This window comes from Tamandua tetradactyla, chromosome 6 (assembly GCF_023851605.1).
Source record: "Tamandua tetradactyla isolate mTamTet1 chromosome 6, mTamTet1.pri, whole genome shotgun sequence".
NCBI classification, from domain to species: domain Eukaryota; kingdom Metazoa; phylum Chordata; class Mammalia; order Pilosa; family Myrmecophagidae; genus Tamandua; species Tamandua tetradactyla.
The window spans coordinates 32,164,757-32,182,414 of record NC_135332.1 but is presented as its reverse complement, the minus strand read 5'-3'; the positions used below and the strand labels follow the sequence as shown (position 1 = coordinate 32,182,414).

The 17,658-nt window shown below is 33.6% G+C and overlaps 1 protein-coding gene across 5 annotated transcripts in view; it reads left to right on the top strand.

The window, feature by feature from the left end:
* Positions 1-17,658, top strand: part of SPAG9 (sperm associated antigen 9) — a 138,073-nt gene that overhangs the window by 50,552 nt on the left and 69,863 nt on the right. For 3 of the 5 annotated variants that reach the window (XM_077164789.1, XM_077164788.1, XM_077164790.1), the window contains exon 2: positions 2,144-2,264. In XM_077164789.1, coding sequence (XP_077020904.1) covers positions 2,144-2,264 — 121 coding nt within the window. Of the gene's footprint in view, positions 1-60; positions 236-2,143; positions 2,265-8,961; positions 8,981-17,658 lie in introns of those variants that run through there. The other 2 variants (XM_077164791.1, XM_077164793.1) reach the window with 2 other exon arrangements.

Genomic DNA, 17,658 nt, shown 5'->3' with positions numbered 1-17,658 from the left:
GATTTCTCAATTTGCCTCTTTTCTTGTATTTACTGTAAACTTTACTTCTCCTACATGTAGTCATCTTTGAGTAAATATTCTGGAAAAATAAACAATGGCTATTTGATGGATTTTCCCAGAAGCCTCACAGGAGTAGTTTCATAGAAGAATATAGGATAGGGGTGCTCAACTTCATGTTCATGGAAAGGCATAAGGGAGTCTCCAAGCCCTTTGAGAAAAATAGGCAGAATTTGGGGTGAGTGGGGCATTTTTTTTTTCTGGGGAAATATGGTTCATAGGTGTTTCAGATTTTCAAACAGGTCTGCGGACCCTAGAGTCGTCAAGACCAATGTTTTAGAGGTTGTGAGTTTCAAGTTTCAAAGATAAAGAAAACAATGAATTAAATGACTCTTGAGAGAAAATAGATGACTATATAAGGATAGTTTCAGTTTCTTATAATAGAAACCAACCAAGCTTATGTAAAAAAGGAATTTGTTGGTTTATTTTAACTGAAAAAATTTAAAAAAAAAAAACAAGACCACCAGGGTAATGTTGGCTACAGGAATTACTGAATCCAAGTGCTCAAAGAGTATAATTAATTAGGGTTTACCTCCCTTTTGCCCTTTTTTCCTCTATAAGGACTTTATACTCAGACATGTTCTTTTCCCATGTTGGGAAATTTTGCCCATTTGCAGCTTGTGCATACTAGCCTTTTAGAGTTTATGATTCCACAGGAAGAAATAGTATTCTTAATAACTGGCAGATGTCCTGGAGAAGACTCACCATTCTGGGTTAAATCATTTGTGGAGATGGAGTTGTGGTGGGTACATCACCAATTACATGAACTGAATAGAATTACATGAAATTGGGAAGAGGAAGTTCCCCAGAGAAAGACAGCTCTGTGCAGACAACAGACAGTATCCACTAGAGTGATTGAAAAATTTCAGCACAAATAAAGAAGGATATACTTAATGGTAACACAGGTTTTTTGAATTGCATACTTTTCTATATAGATTTCAGTTTTTCACAGTGAAAGTTTTATTTGTTTATTCATTCATTTTTTAAACAAATATTTGAGCACCTGCTTTGTACTATCATCATTCTTTGTGCTGGGAGTATAGCAGTAATTATGCAAAATAACCAAAAATCTGTGCTATCATGGAGCTTACATTCTAGTGAAGAAAGGCAAATAATAAATAAAATAAATTATTCAAATATATGTTAGCTGGGATAAGTGCTCTGGAGATAAAGAAAATAAGGAGGGGGTGATTGGGAGTGAATGCTGAAGTTTTAAAAAGAAAGTCTCACTAAGAAGGTGACTTTGAACATAGATCTAAAGGTGGTGAGTAGGGAGGAAGCCATTTGGATATCTGGAAGAGCAGTTTTATTAAGTTAGATTTGATTGGTAGAGATATTCCCAGCACATGTCCTTGTTCTTAGGAACTTTAACTACATGGTTCAGGTAAATCTACCAGACTGTCCATTAATCAAATTATCATTTAATAAGTATTTATCTGTTATTCCATCATTCAGTATTTGTTGTATGTATCATGTACAACAATTGAATCTTTTTAAAAAAATGTTTATAGTTTATTATTATAATAAGATAGTTTTCATAACTATTATATTCATGCTAGGGATAACAACACTTTAATATAAATGCCACTTCTTTTTTGTATGCTGATTGGTGAGGGTCACATTTCACACTTAATTTTTAAAAAATACATTATTTACTGTGTTGGGTTGGCTAGACAATATAGCAGCAGGATTTCATTGGCTGCTTAACAGTAAACAACAATTTGAATCTTGAACTCAGATGAATATGCAGGTATACCCAGTAAAGGATTTACATTTTTTTGGTGTTGAATATATGTATATATATTTCCTTTGGAATCCTGTCCTATGAAGTGGAAACATCTTAGTAAAAGTGCTCTCATTTTTGTTTCTTTGAACAAATTATTTTGTCATCTTCTTTCTTTATTTGGAGGTTTTCAAAGTTAATTTTTACAGAAAAACTAAAAGTGAACCCAAGTTCATGAATCTGAAGTCTTTTTGAATAGTTAATGCCTAATAGTAATTCTTGATAACAAGAAACACAGGAGGTGAAAATATAAAAATTGGTTTAGTTTCTCTGGTGAAAATAATATATGCTCTTCTTTATTAGAAATTCATTGAATTTGAAGACTCTCAAGAACAGGAAAAAAAGGATTTACAGACCCGAGTGGAATCTTTAGAATCTCAAACAAGACAACTTGAACTCAAAGCAAAAAACTATGCTGACCAGAGTAAGTACAAAATACCTCTCCTCATAAGTGCATATGAAAGAGTGGTCCCCAGTAGTGCAATGATTCATCCTTACATTTGACTATGATTCTAAATATATGCTTGGAACTGTTATCCCAGACTCAAGAGTGAGTCTGCGTCTGGATTTAGTTCTTTTTGTTCATATTTTCACATGGTGTAGCCAGCCATCTTTGCAGAAATAACTGTATCCAGTATACCTATATGACTCTCTTCTTCTATTTAGCTCCCATCCTTTGTTTGCCATTAACATTCTGCTATATCCATTATGCAGAGTTCTCTGGTGTGTATGTATACGTGTACCATTTATTCTAATTTTGATCAAGTATACAAAGTTCCATTGCTTCTGTATTGCTTTGAAAATTAAGAATGTAAGAGAAACTCCAGCTTGAAGTATGAATAAAAAGTTACTGAATTTTTTTGTTTCTTTCTGATGGAAAACTGAGGGCATTTGGGGAGTAGAACATCATTTTTCAAAATAATTTCATCTTGAATCTAATTTCATATATTATTCCTGTTTTAAAAAATAATTATTGTTTGAAGTCCTAAGGATGATTTTTCCCTTTTTGACTAATGAAAAAGAACTGAAGTAAGTCAAAATTAGAAAAGGAAATGTTGAGAAACATCATGGTCTATTTTTATGTCTGATTGAGGTAGATAGAGAGTTCTCTACTTTTCCCTCTAACACTAAACTTCCAGAAGTCCTAGCTAGGAAACAAGAGATGGCCAGCAGTTACTCTCCCCACATTACCCATTGAGGACAACTGCTGTCGAGGGACTGGTGTTCATGATGAACTAAACTTGAAGTATGTGTGAGAACTGATTACTCCCTCTGGAACTCTGGAAGAGCATACCACACCTAAACCTGGAATCACTGGGAATCTGGAGTTCTGGTCTTTTGGAAGACTTCTAGAACTTCTGGAAGACCTCACATAACTGTAAGCAGTAGTCACAGAATGGTACCAATAAGTGTTTCATAACAGAATCTAACTTAATGAAACCATTTGAGCCATGTTTCACATCTTTTTACTTTTGAGCCTGGTAGATCTCTAGAGGGGTGCATCATTCTTTTGTTAACATTCAATACATTGAATGATTTCTGGGATTCAGCTGTAGCAGTTTGAGGTCTTAGCTCTATGATGGACTCCACAATGCACACAGTAACAAATATATATATATATTTTAAATATCAAAAAATACCAAATGCAAACATTCTTGTTTTGATCACTCCGCTCTACATATATAATCAGTAATTCACAGTATCATCACATGGTTGAATATTCATCTTCATGATCATTTCTTATAACATTTTCATCTATTCAGAAAAAGAAATAAAAAGAAAACAGAAAAAAATTCATACATACCATACCCCTTACCCCTCCCTTTCTTCGATCACTAGCATTTCAAACTAAATTTATTTTAACGTTTGTTCCCCCTACTATTTATTTTTATTCCATGTGTTCTACTCATCTGTTGACAAATAGATAAAAGGAGCATCAGACACAAGGTACAAATTTATTTCTTGAATCATGTTATTATGAGTACCACTCAGCTAGAGGAATAATCTATGGCAGTTGGAAGCTTTTGGTATATTTCAAGAGTTGAGCATATTCTCTATTCAAAAAGGAAGAAAACATAGTCGTTGAAATGGTATTTAAATCCTAACCTGATCGTTTTTATATCAGAGTATGGAATTAAATACTAATTTTAGAATTGAACACTAACAGCGCAGTTGACAGAACCAACCTGACCTTGACTGCTTTGCCAATTAAGTTTTTTATTGATTTCTGAAGATTATCAAGTATGGAGTATGAAAGTTTTCTTTTGATTTGAAAAGTAATTCTTTGTCTAGAATCTTTTTATGCTTTAAGGAATCTGCTTCTATGGTAAGAGAGATACTAGAGGAGAAATTGCCATGTACTTGAAATGACTTTTTTAATATCATAGTGCCTCATCAGTCTTATACATATATTCAAATGAGATATTGCTTCTTTTTTTCACAAAAGTCACTAAATGAGATGAATTACTAGTTATTTCACATACACTTTGCTCCTTGTTTTACTAAAATAAAAAAAAATCTGCTTGTTCCTTTTTAGTAAATGTAAACAAAATGTAATAGTTTCTTAATTAAGGGAAGTGGTCAATTTAGGAGAATTTTTGAGTGTCTCAAAATGTGTCTTTCTGATGTCCCAGATTTGTCTTCTAGTCTGTTTTGCCAGTGAATTGTATCCATCTGTCTTGGAATTGTCATGCTCTGTGATACCCCTCTTTTCATTCTTCTCTCTAAAAGTATTAACGTAGTTTCCAAGGGGTAAGCAAATTCTTCACCTAGCATTAAATATTGTCTTGAACGACGTTTTTTGTTTTGTTTTGTTTTGTTTTATTAAGGCTTTGGAGCTTACTGAAGCATTGTCTCTTCCTTCTCCTGTCTTTGAAACCGTGGAGTCTCTTTTCTCTCTTCCTTCTGTTTTTCCTTCAGCCTTAAATAGTTTTATTTTAAAACCACAAACATCTCAAAAGATTTTTTTGAAAAATATTTTACTATTTTTTTTTCCTTTTACGCCTTAGCTTTCTCTCCACCAAATATCCAATATGAATAAAAATCCCTTGTTTTCTAAAAAGATGGTGGAAGGTAATCTTTAAGTGTTATCAGTGCCCTATATTGCTGGAAAACAAGACTGGGAATATGTGTTTTAAAGTAAATAAATTTTAAGTGGGTATGTATGTTAAAAGACTATATTAAGTTTATACTGAATAATAGAAAACATCTGGACTGTTTACTTTTCTTAATTCTATTAAATTTTTTTAAAGAAAATATAATGACTTCTGTTAAAGTAACTGTAACCTTAATCTTATTTTAAATAAGCATTTATTCAAGGCCATTGAATTTACCTATACTAGAGGAATGATGGATGCAGTTTTTTTCTGTTCAGTGCCATTTTTTTTAATGTCATCTAATAAATATATTATTCAGTTTCCTTATATTTGCATAATGTGTTAGTCTTTAAATTTAAAAGACTGTCAATTTTGATATATGTGTTTTAGAGCACATTTCCCTATAAAAAGTAGCTGAAATAAAAGTCCAAGTTCTGTTCTGAAGATTACTTCCTATGTTAAAAAGGGAAATTTTGGTGGCTGCAGTTGTTTGCTATTTGAGAAGTAGGAAAGAGTCAAATAGAAACTGAATTGAAGGATACATTTTACAGCTTTTGATGGTATGGAATCTATCAGGTTGTGGTATAATTGAACAAGAATGAGAAGTTTAGTTTTTAAAATATTTTATAATTTTTTGTGGTCGTGTTTGATTTTAGAGATTTCTGGTTGCTTTCTTTTTGAAATTTGAACCAATATAAGGAATAACTTTTGTTCTTCCAACATGAATAAATCATGGACAAATCAATGCTGTATATTATTCCTTATCGAGGAGTAACAGTAACACTTCCTGGTAGTTAACATCTTGTGAGCCTTCAGGAAGTATCTGAAACATATAGTGTGAAATAAGGAAGTTATGGGTAACTCTTAACTCTGTAAGGAGTCTATTATCAAACTCACCATTCATGGTGTGCCAGTAATGGGTTTTTTATCAGAAAATAGCTTTTGTATTCATTGATTTGGTGGAGTGTTGAGTATTTCTAACTTGTAAGCTAAAATAATCTTGAGTCAAGTAAACTTGGACATCTTAATACAGATGAGAATATTAAATTACTACTATATAAATGCCAAGCATCCTACCCTGGTGCAGTTGTGGTACAGAAGAGGATGATTACGATCATTGCGATTAAAGAGATCACAGTTATGGGTGGGGGTGAAAGGGCATGCATTTGACCCTCTAGTCTTTTTTCCATATGAGTGTTTTTAGCTTACTGCAGTTAGAGCATATATATAATTTTGTATTTTTAAAATTGATATTATCATAGGCATTTTCTTTTTTGTATAATATCATTATTTTTTAATGTCTGTGTAAACCTACCATCTAGAAACTATACCATCCATTAGCAATTTTTATTTTCCCTTAGGATCTGTGCTTGCTTCTTCCCTCTATTGATAATTATTTAATGACCATGGCACTTTTTATCTTGGCTACCCGAGATACCAGAAGCTGAGAACAAACTTTGAAGCCCAACCAAAATGACTATGTGGACCTTACTTGTTGGCATATTTAAATTTTTTCCCTTGATCCAAATTTTATAGAGGATTTATAATGAATATATGTATTTCCTTGTAAGTGACCTCAAATCCTTTGTGGAATGAATCAGAGCAAAAATAGATCAAAGAAAAGAAAAGAATAATTTCCCTCTTGATTATACATTTTTTCTAGTGTAGTGAATCATATTGCAATTGAATTTTTTTCACACCTACAGATTTCCCCCTCTTTGGGGTAACTTTCTTAGAATATATTTAAGGAAGTAGGCCAAGAAACACAAACACTTTGGTAGTTCTTGATATATAACAGAGCTTAGCCATGTCTATTGTGAACAGAATTGGAAAAGTAAGGATAAGTAGGAAATTCCATTTTGTTATCATAATTTATTAATTTAATTCTTTATTTACAACATATTAACACCCAGAGCTGATATAGAACCATTTATAATTTGATTCTCTCTTAAGGAAGTTTCTATTGCCCTCAAACTTCTTAAATTTACAACAGATTATTCTTGAAAATATTCCTGTGAACTATGTTCCCTCAGAATATAGAGCCATTGACCTTTTGTGAAGATGTCAAGATTTAAAATACAGTGATGATGTTAAGCTACTTAAATCTTTTCTAATTCTGCCCTTCTTCCTTTGGGCAGCTGAAGACATTTGTGCTCTAAGCTTTGAACTTTACCTTTTCACCATTTTGTCCCACATATAACATTCATTTGCTTTTTAAATTTGCATCAAGCTCTTAGTCTAGTAAAATAGCTTCAAGCCTTAAGCTTGAAACATTTGTTACCTTTGAAAGAAAGCTCTTTATTTCTTGGTCATAAGAATCAGTACTCCACTAATGAAAACTTTGAGGCTGTATAATCATTAGCGTATTTTTTTATTTTAAAGGAATAAATGGTTTAAAACATTTCATTTGGGAATTATTTATAAGCAAGATCTGTCAATTAATGATGTGGCTGATATATTAAGACTTTACCACAAATGAGAAATATTAACCATTTTTTTAGGGTACTAGGTAATAGTTTCCATGTTGGAACTAATACCTGAGAGAGCCTGAACATTTTCTGTCATTATTTTTTAAATTGCTTGAAAATACCTTCTGGTTGATAAAAAGATTTATCAGATTTACTGTGTTTGGCAATTGGCAGTGCATGTTAGTATTTGAAAAAATTGAGTAATAGTGTTATAGGAATAAATATTTTTCCATTTCAGTTTTATCCTATGAATAGCTACCCCTTCTGCATAATTTTTAGGATGATAGAAGTAGATGACTAGCTTGTATTTTTATTGAAAGTATATTTTTTAATAAAGAGGTTTTATTAACTGTAGATTTATATGTCCTGATTTTGAAAAGATGGCAGTATTATAGAAAGTTACTTTTTAGTCATATAACTAGAATTTGGTTCTTTGTAATATCAAGAAGATCTATAAATTTAATAAACTTTTTTTACGCACTCTTTTAAACCTATATGTAAGAGAGAAAACAGAAAATTTAGGCATGAGATAATTTATGCAAACACAAACATTTATTACTTCTGCTTCATTTGGTATCCTCTGGTTTTCAGAACTGTTTTTATTTTATCTGTATGTGGAATCTTTCATTTCTGTGAACAAGTTTTGTCTATTAAGCAGCTTAAAGTTATGGTTTAAAATTAATAGCTAGAACTGAAGGTTTCACAGAAAGTTAAGTTGTGAATAAGAGATAAAGGATTTCTGGTGGTTTAGCTGAGAGAAAAGAATAAAAATGAGCGATTTGATTGATTACTCCCTCGAACATATTAATGGGATGGGTAAGGAAGTTATTGTTTTTTTCTGTAATTTTGAAAGATCAAATTAGAGAAAATGAATTTGTAGGTTTTGATTGGTCATTAGGAAGTATTTCTTCACCACGAAAATAATAACGCAGAAATAAGTGCAGAAGGAAAGAAAGCACAGACTTTCCCTACCTGGAGACTTTAGGTAGAAGAATAGTTATGGATCACTTAGATATAAAATCTTTAAGACTGTCTCTAGGTCAGAGCTCTAGAAGCCCCTTCCACTGGGATTCTTTGAAGATATCCTACTGTGTTTTAGGTATATGATTGTTGATTTAGGAGAGCTTTAAAATACTTTAGAATTTCAAATGTGTTATTTATTATTGTGCCATATCTGTTTGAAATATTTTGAAGTTTAGAGACACGGGGAAGGACTTCCTTGGCAGAGGATAGATTTTTATTATTGTTTTGATTTGGTTGTCTAAGATTTGTTTGCTCTTAAGTCAGCATTTGATTCTTGTTTCCCTGTTGGGACTTTTGATGTTTAATTGTTCAAGGAGAAGTTTCTGAAAGACCAATGTCAATCTTCTGAGACTCAGTAACAGTGGTTTATCTGCCTTCCATGAACAGTAAGAGTGGATGATTCCTTTTGAGAAGGCAACAATGAGTTGGATACGGCATTCTAGCGGGTCTGTTTCTCTTTCTTCCCCCCGTAGGCCTATCAGCAGTCTGATGGGGCAGAAGACAACAGAGATGGAAGGTGTTCCAAACTTGGCAAAAGCCATCAATCTAAGGAGGTAAGCTCTGATTTTGATCAGGCAGAGCAGGTGGCTCTTCCTGCCTTAATCATATCCTCTTTGTCTTTGGAAAGAAGGATAGAAAGAAAGAGCATTCAAAATGAGGCTGAAATATCTCCATTATAATAAAAAGGAAATTTTGAATTAAACTTTGATTCTTCTTTTTTCTTCTCCCCTTCCCTTTTTTTATTTTTTAGATGCCTTTGATATTTTTAATTTTTATCCCCAGAAAACTAGCGGTTTAAAGAATGGTTGATTACAATCTGTTGTTTTGGAATAGGTTAGATGAACAAAATATTGTTTATTTCCAGTTAACCTCAGTTGTGACTGGTTTTGATGAATAAAATGGTAAGGTTTTAAGATTTTGCCTGAGATTGTTTCGTAGTTTGGGTTCACATGGGAGTTGTTAAACTAGAAACGATCTTTTAATATACTACAGATGTAATGTAGCACAGTATAGGTATAGGTTAACTTTATAGGGCTTGAGGCTTTCAGGTTGTCTACTCTCCTTGCCCAAATGGGTGTTTTGTCCCTTTTTGCCCTTCCCTTCTATTCTGTTTTCCTTCCTTCTTTTACCTTTATTGATGATCCATTAGTGGCATTCAGGACTTAGAAGAGATGGCTCTATCCAACATTAAAAGGTATTCTCAAAAGTGTTTTACCATGATGTGTACTTAGGCCTTGAGAAAGCTGAATCCATTGACTATGTAGTACTGAGTACTGTACAGATTTTCAGTAACTAGCAAGAGAATATGAATTTGTATTACATCATCTTGGTGGTAAATACATGTGCCTAAAATAATAGTGCTAATATTTAGAATCTCAGTACTGGCAAAGAAAACATGAAATGCAGAAAGTCATTGACAGCTTATGTCAGGGTACTTGGTGGCTTGAGAGAATAATTGCCAGAAAGATATTTATAAAGTCATATAGAATAACATGTATGATCTTTGATGGTTTAGATTTATGGGGATTTTACTTCATGTTTATAAGCTAATGTGTAAGTTAAGGTAACTCTATTGCTATAGCTAATAAGCTGCAAAATATATTTATATATAAATTTATATCTCAAATGTTATTATATACAAGTTGATTCTCACTCATGTGAAGTCCAAAATGCATCCAATAATTGGGCAATTCCTTCAGAGATATAGACTCTTTCCAACTATGGCTTCACCGTCTTTGACTCATGACTTCTAAGTACTCTCCTACATTAAGCCGAGGGAAAGGAAAAAGAAACGGAGGATTGTGTGTGGAAGGTTTATTTTTTTCCGTTTTTGAATAAGTCTTTATTCATTGTATTATCCCAAGGAAAAGAAGGAAAGTGAAAGGGCCAGCGTGTGTTACAAAATGATAGCAAGAAGGAAAGCCCCCAGTACAAAATCAACCATTTAATAAATGTACCTCAGTGATAGGGTCACCAAAGCCCAAGGGGGCTCAGTCTTCTGCAGATCAGGTATGAGGGGAAAGGATTAGAGAAAGAACAGACAGGTACATGCTTTCCTATCTTCCCTTCCTCCTCATAAATTCAAGATTCCACAGAAAGCTTTAGTTTCTGACAGTAAACATAGAGTTACATTTTTCTATCCCCTATTAAACATTCTTCTGGCCACTTTGACAAAAGTTGCATAAAAGTTCCTGAGTGACTTGGGTATACATTCATCTCCCTGTCTTGATCTCTCACTTCCACCTTCTACAAGGAAACACCCCTGCATCATCGTTTCTCTCTGTCCTAGGATTGTTGGTAAAGTAGGTTTGGTCACTCCAAGTATGGCAGTGTTGATCTTTTGGCATGAATCATATCGAGGAATGGTCTTAACTCAGAAGCTGGAGAACGAAGGATGGAGTGTTTCTAGGTTCTTTGCAAAAATCATTGAAGAGTTGGGGAATGGGAGCTGGAGAGGGGCGATGGGGTAAGTTTTTAGAACAGAAGAGCAAATCTAAAATAGGAGATAGGGGAAGGGGAACATGAAAGAGAGGATGTTTCAAGATCCCCACTTCATACATGCCCTCAAGCATGTTTCAGATCCTTTTGCTGAGTGCAGAATCTTCTGTCGAAAATGCTTTGACTATTTACTTTCAACACAAAGTTTATAATTAATAAAAAAAACCCAAAAGAGCATGGGAAAAGACCAACACATTATTTTTACACAAACTAGGCCACCTAGCAATCACCAAATCTCCAACTTGTGAAGTTCTACAAAGCCGGGACAAATATTGTAACTAGAGGGGGTCAGCATTTGCAGGAGATAAGAACCCAGAATCAGACACACAGCAAGCAATTTATCGTTGTTCCATCAAATGTTCTATTGCATTTGCCCCATTTCAGCACAGTGAAGTAGGTCTGCAGTGATTCCACAGCATGTAAACGAAATCCCTTTTCTCCTTTATATTACCGTGAGACTATAAGCACTACAGGGTAGGACACTGGCTGTGGATGCCATAAAGAAGCGCTGTGGAAGGCTTTTATTGGGGCAGTCCTAGTTGTGGCTCACATCAGTTTTGTTTTCACTTCATTGCCTATAATCCAGGCAGAAGCAAACTTTGGAGTCTTGAGTGTGTGGTCTGGCTATGTTTCTAAGAAATAGGAAACTGCCTTGATAAATATTTGGCCTGTGTTTGCCTCAGTGTAACAGCCAGTTGTCTTTGTAGATAGTGTAAGTGTTATGAGGCAAGGGAATGAATGTACCTAAAGCTTAACAACTATCTGCCTATTCCTTGTACTATTATTTGTTTGAAAAAAGAGAGATGATAAAATCCTAATAAAAATATAGCAGTTATGATTTGTGCTCATAATCTGGTTTTTAAAAAATATTTTCAAGGTTTCCCTGGCTTATTTTGTCATTTTAAACTTTGCTGAATATTTATTCATTTATTCAAGAAACAGTTGGGATTTTCTTTTTGTTTCCTTATCTATCATTTGGCTGTTTTTAGCTTTCTTTTAAAAATAACTTACTGTGGCTCAGTATATTACAGAGTAGTTTGGGCAGAGAATAAAAAAAAGTATTTGCAAAATCCCCTTGGGGGACTGGGGAGAAAGGAGGAAATATCAAACTTCCCCATCTGGGGAATTTCTGATATTCTCGCAAGAGTGGGGACAACTAATTCAATAAGCTAAGCCCTTGGTCTTGGGGTTAGCCCCTATGAAAATTATTCCTGAAAAGGAGAAGCAAAGCCTACTTATAAATTATGCTTAAGAGTGACCCCAAGAGAACCTCTTTTGTTGCTCAGATGTGGCCTCTCTCTTTAAGCCAGCTCAGCAGATGAACTCCCTGCCCTCCTCACTAGGCAGGATGTCACTCCCAGGGCTGTAGATATCCCAAGCAAAGTGAGACCTGACTCCCGGGCATAAGCTGGGACTCAGCATCATGGAAATGAGAAGGCTTTCTTGCCCGAAAGAGAGAAATGAGACAAGATAAAGTCTCAGTGGCTGAGAGATTTCAGATGCTTACGCATTATACAGATATCTATATAAATATATATGGTGTATTGGAATGGCTAGAGAGAAGTACCTGAAACTGTTGAGCTATGTTCCAGTAGCCTTGATTCTTGAAGAAGACTGTATAATAACTATACAGCTTTTATAGTGTGACTGTGTGATTGTGAAAACCTTGTGTCTGATGCTCATTTTATCCAGGGTAATGAGTTAAAAAAAAAAAATTAAGGAAAATAAATAAATAAATAATGGTAGATAAAGGGTAAAAATTGTGTAGATTGAAATACTTGTGGTCAGTAAGAGGGAAGGGTAAGGTGTGTGGAATGTAGGAGTTCTTTTTTCTTTTTATTTCTTTTTTTGGCATGATACAAATGTTCTAAAAATAATCATGGTAAAAAATGCACAACTATGTGATGATATTTTGAAACATTGATTGTTTAATATGATTGGACTGTGTATGTGTATATATTTCTCAATAAAAATATTTTTAAAAAATTATTATAGAGGGTGCAAAGGCAGTTCAGTGGTAGAATTCTCCCCTGCCATGAGGAGACCCAGTGTTCAATTCCTGGCCTGTGCACTTCTCACCTCCAAAAAAAAAAAAAACAGCTCAACAAATGGTACTGCAATAACAGGATAGTTATGTAAAAAGAATGAAATGTGACCCCCATCATACAGCATACCCAAAAACGTTACTATAAAATAAGGTATAATTTCCTAATGCTTGTGATAAGGGATAGGTTTTGATAGGTTTTTTTTTAACTTGTTACTTATATATCCTGCCATTCTCAAAGATAGAAACAACCAAAATTCTAATTTGGCTGTCTGAAAGCATATATACATATAGTTTTGAAGAAAGCTGAATATAATATAATAAACAAGCACTGTGGGAAGATGTTCCTAGATTTTTCTACTTGCATCTTAATAAGCACAGAAATAGATAACTTTATGTTATCTTTGCAATGCTGTGGTTGCCTACTAGTAGTAGGTAATACACTAATTAGCCTTCTTGTTTTGATTTGTGTTATAGTTATCACTATTGCATCTGACTAACTATACAAAGATAACAAGCCTTCTTATTAATTTTAATGGGATAGAGTCTTATGTAAGTAGACAAAGTATATAGGCTGTATTTTTGTACTAAAGTAGGAGAAGATGGAATGTTAGAGGAACTGATTATTATTTCTACAGATTTAAATATAATTTACATAGATTTTTTAAAAACTTTTTTATTAATTAAAAAAAATTAACAAACAAAACATTAAGATATCATTCCATTCTACATACATAGATTTTTTAATCATGAAATAGTTTGCTTGCTTTCATTTTAAAATATGGGTTGGTTAGAATGATTTAGTAGCTATGACTGTTAAATTAAGGGATAATAGCCAGGGTTGTTTATTTAAAATAGCCCCTAAGATCATATGAACAAAAAAATATATAAAATGTTTTAAGAACAAGTAATATAAAGGTGTTCAAACTTCCTTTTAAAAGAAATTGAATTTCTGATTCAGGGGTCAGGTTTTGCTAACAAGATAAATGTGTTAATGGGCTACAAGTTTTTTCTTGTCTAAGGAAAATTGGTAACAGGAATGAGGAATTGAATACATAATGAATTTTGGTGGGAAGTATTTTGCTATTCACACTTTATGAGTAAATGAAATAGACTATTCTAGGAAAATACCTCTGTACGTTCCTGAATAGTGCTGTAGTAAGCATAAAAATATTTCTTAAATATGGTTGCTCCAAATTTTATTTTGTACATTCAAGTTAAGTATTGAATTTATCATACAATAGGTTATACTATAAGATAAAATTTTAAATTATCTTTAGGGGTACAGAGTAATGAAAATGTATGTGAATATGAATAAATAAACTACAATATTGCTTCTTTTATAAAATAATATATTATTCTGAGAAAAATGCCTTATAATGCAAAGTAACATTGCTCTTTGTCTTCATGTTTTTAGTTTTATTTCTGTCTTTCTCCCTCACTAACTTATTGTAGTCAGATTTTAAGAAATTTGACCTCAAAAGAGAAAATGTGCAGGTTATACAAAGTGGGGATTTTTATAGAGACTTTTCCATTTTCATCTTAAAGATAAATAAATAGAAGAATAGCCTATTTTAATTTTGTCTTTTTGTGAATAATATTCAGAATTTTTTCAGTATTGTTAGGGTGGTTGATGTGTTTGAGATTTTAAGTTATCGTTTATTTAGCTGGTTGAAGATTTGAGGGAGTCTTAAAAAGCATTGTTATGAAGTTGGTAAATAAAATCAATGCAACAATGATACTGCAGACTAATAAAAATTATGGGCTGCAACAAATTGTAGTTCCATCAGTGTTGTTAATTTATATTTTGAGAAGAACATGCACCAACTTTTAGTTTGAATCTTTTGATGCCAGAAAATGATATTGATAGTATTAAATAGTGCAACAGGTAAAATATATTTATATAAAAAGCTGAGACAAAGCTTGGTTTAGTCATACTTGTGATTTATTTTGCATCAGAAACAGAGAAAAGATGAGCATCATCTGTTAGAATGTGAGTCTGAAATATGCAGTAAAAATAACTGAAAACATCCTAAAAATGCCACTTTAGTGGATTAAGAAAATTAAGTTTTATGTTTACAAGAGATGTTGAGTCTCTAAGCCTTGTAATTTTAATACTTTGGCTGCTATGAAATTAGTATACGGGGTGAGGGGCAAGTCATGGTAACCATGTGCTAAAAGGCCCTTTTTGGTGGGATGCATGCTTGCTAAGAAATATAAATAAATATATAAATCATTTTTATGAGATTAATATGTATATTTTGAGGAGCTGGTTAGAGAATGAGTTGATATGCAGTTTAATGACTGTTAATTTTGAGGTAAAATAACTATGATACCAACTGGATGGAAATAAATTGAACGGAAAGTGAGCTTAACGGATTAGTTAGATGTGAATGGAAGCTTAAAATATTATAATTAGGGATAGTCAGAAAGGCTTAAGGAGAAAAAAAAATGTGTCCGTTTCCTGGCTACTAAAGCAAATACCATGCAAATGGATTGGCTTAAGCAAGGAGAATTTATTGGCATACAGTTTTTAGTCCAGCAAAGTCCAAAAATCAAGGCATCATCAAGACAATGCTTTTCTCTCAACAGACTGGCAATCTGGGGCTGGCTGACAGTAATCTTGGTCCTGTGAGACGCAGTGCACATGGCAGAATCTCATGGCTTCTCATTTCTTCTGAGTTCCAACTTCTGTCTGTTCCCTTGTGTGGCTTTCTCTCTATATATGTGTCCTGCCCTATAAGGCCTTCAGTCATAGGATTAAGACCCTTCCTGAGTCAATTGGGCCACATCTAAGGTCAATTTAATACCCACAGGAATCAGTTAAGTTTAAAAACATATTTTTCTGGGGTACACAAGCTGCCACAGAATGATTAATAGAACTTTAAGGAATTGTTGTAGATGAATCTAAGCTAATTTGGCTGCTGAACAATGATCATATACCATTAAATATTGATAAATATTGGAAATCTCCAGCAATTAGAGATATATTAGGGCTTTATGTCTCCTTACCTGCAATACTGTTATTATTGTCTGATACATTACAACAGAGCTGTACAAACCAACATTAGCAACTTGGCATAAAATTCTAGTCATACGACCTATTTCTGTAAGACAGCTACTATCCAAGTCCCTTGACAAACTGTGTAAAACAGGTTCTCTACAAGGCTGATGTATGAGGGTGGGAAGGTGAGAGCTTACTGGGTTTTGTTTTTGTTTGTTTGTCGGCTTGCATGTTAGTTTTGCTCTGGCTACACCCAGGGTACTATATTGAGAATACAGAGGGAGCAAAAGCTGGAGCATAGAAACTTGACTATTGTAATAGTCCAGGCAAGAGAAATTATCAAGTGCGTTCAAAAGACAGAAATAACAAGCTTGTACAAAGGCCATTCAGGCTGGCAGGGCTACATCTGTGTCCTAGTGTGCTAGCTGGTGGAGTGCACTATACCAGAAACAGAATGGCTTTTAAAAAGGGGAATTTAATAAGTTACTAGTTTATAGTTCTAAGGCTGTGGAAATGTCCAAATTAAAGCAAATATATAAAAATGTCCAAATTAAGGCACCAACAAGAGGTTACCTTCACTCAAGAAAGGCTGATGAAGTTCAGGGTTTCTCTCTCAACTGGAATGAAAGGCGGTGAACTGGGTGGCGTCTGCTAGCTTTCTCTCCAGGCTTCTTGCTTCATTAAGCTCCCCCTGGGACATTTTCCAAAGATCTCTGGCTGTGTGGGCTCTCATGGTTCTCGTGGCTCTAAAAAAAAAAAAAAAAAGGACTCTCCAAAGTGTTTCCTCTTTTAAAGAATTCTAGTAAACTAATCAAGACCTACTTGGATGGGTAGTCACATCTCCATGTAATCAAGGTTAATACCCTCAATTGGGCGAGTCACATCTCTGTGGGGATAATCTGATCGGGTTTCCAACCTATAGTGCTAGATAGGGATTAAAAGAAGCAGTTGCTCCCACAAGATTGGATCAGGATTAAAACATGGCTTTTCTAGGGTACATAATCCTTCCAGACCAGCAAAACCTGGAACATGGATGTCAATGTCTAGAACAAGGAGAGCTTGGCGCTATCAGGACAGTCTCTACTCTTGCTGGGGACATCAGCAGTCCCCAGTGCCACCCGCCATGTTCAAAATGCTTTTTTTTTTTTTTTAAATTCTACAGATCAGAGGCATATTTGCCCATTTTCATACCTCTAAACATGTGCAAGAATAAGAACCAAATTTATTTTTATACTGCACATCTGAGTATAAAAAGGATACTCAGATATCTGGCAACCTTTACGCCTCAGTGCCCAGTACTGCTTTTCTCACTTCTTATTTTAATGGAATCAAGAATTTGGCAAGTTAGTTTTCCTAATTTTATATTAGTTTTAGACCTTATTGACAAATTCTTTTTTAATATAAAAAAGTCATTTCTTATTGACAAACTTTTAGTCACATAGTAGAGAAAGGAGAAGAGTCAAGGAAAAAAAATTGAATTTTCCTATTACAATATCACACTTCAGAATATATAGTCAAATAGTGATTACACTTATAGAATTGAAGAAATTAATAATGCAGTGTAATGATGTAAAACATACTAAGACTAAAATAAATATTTAATATTATTATTCTATGATGTTGTTTTTAAAGGTAAAAAAAATGTGGGAAACCATTGCCAGTCCAGCCAAAAATTACTTTTTGGT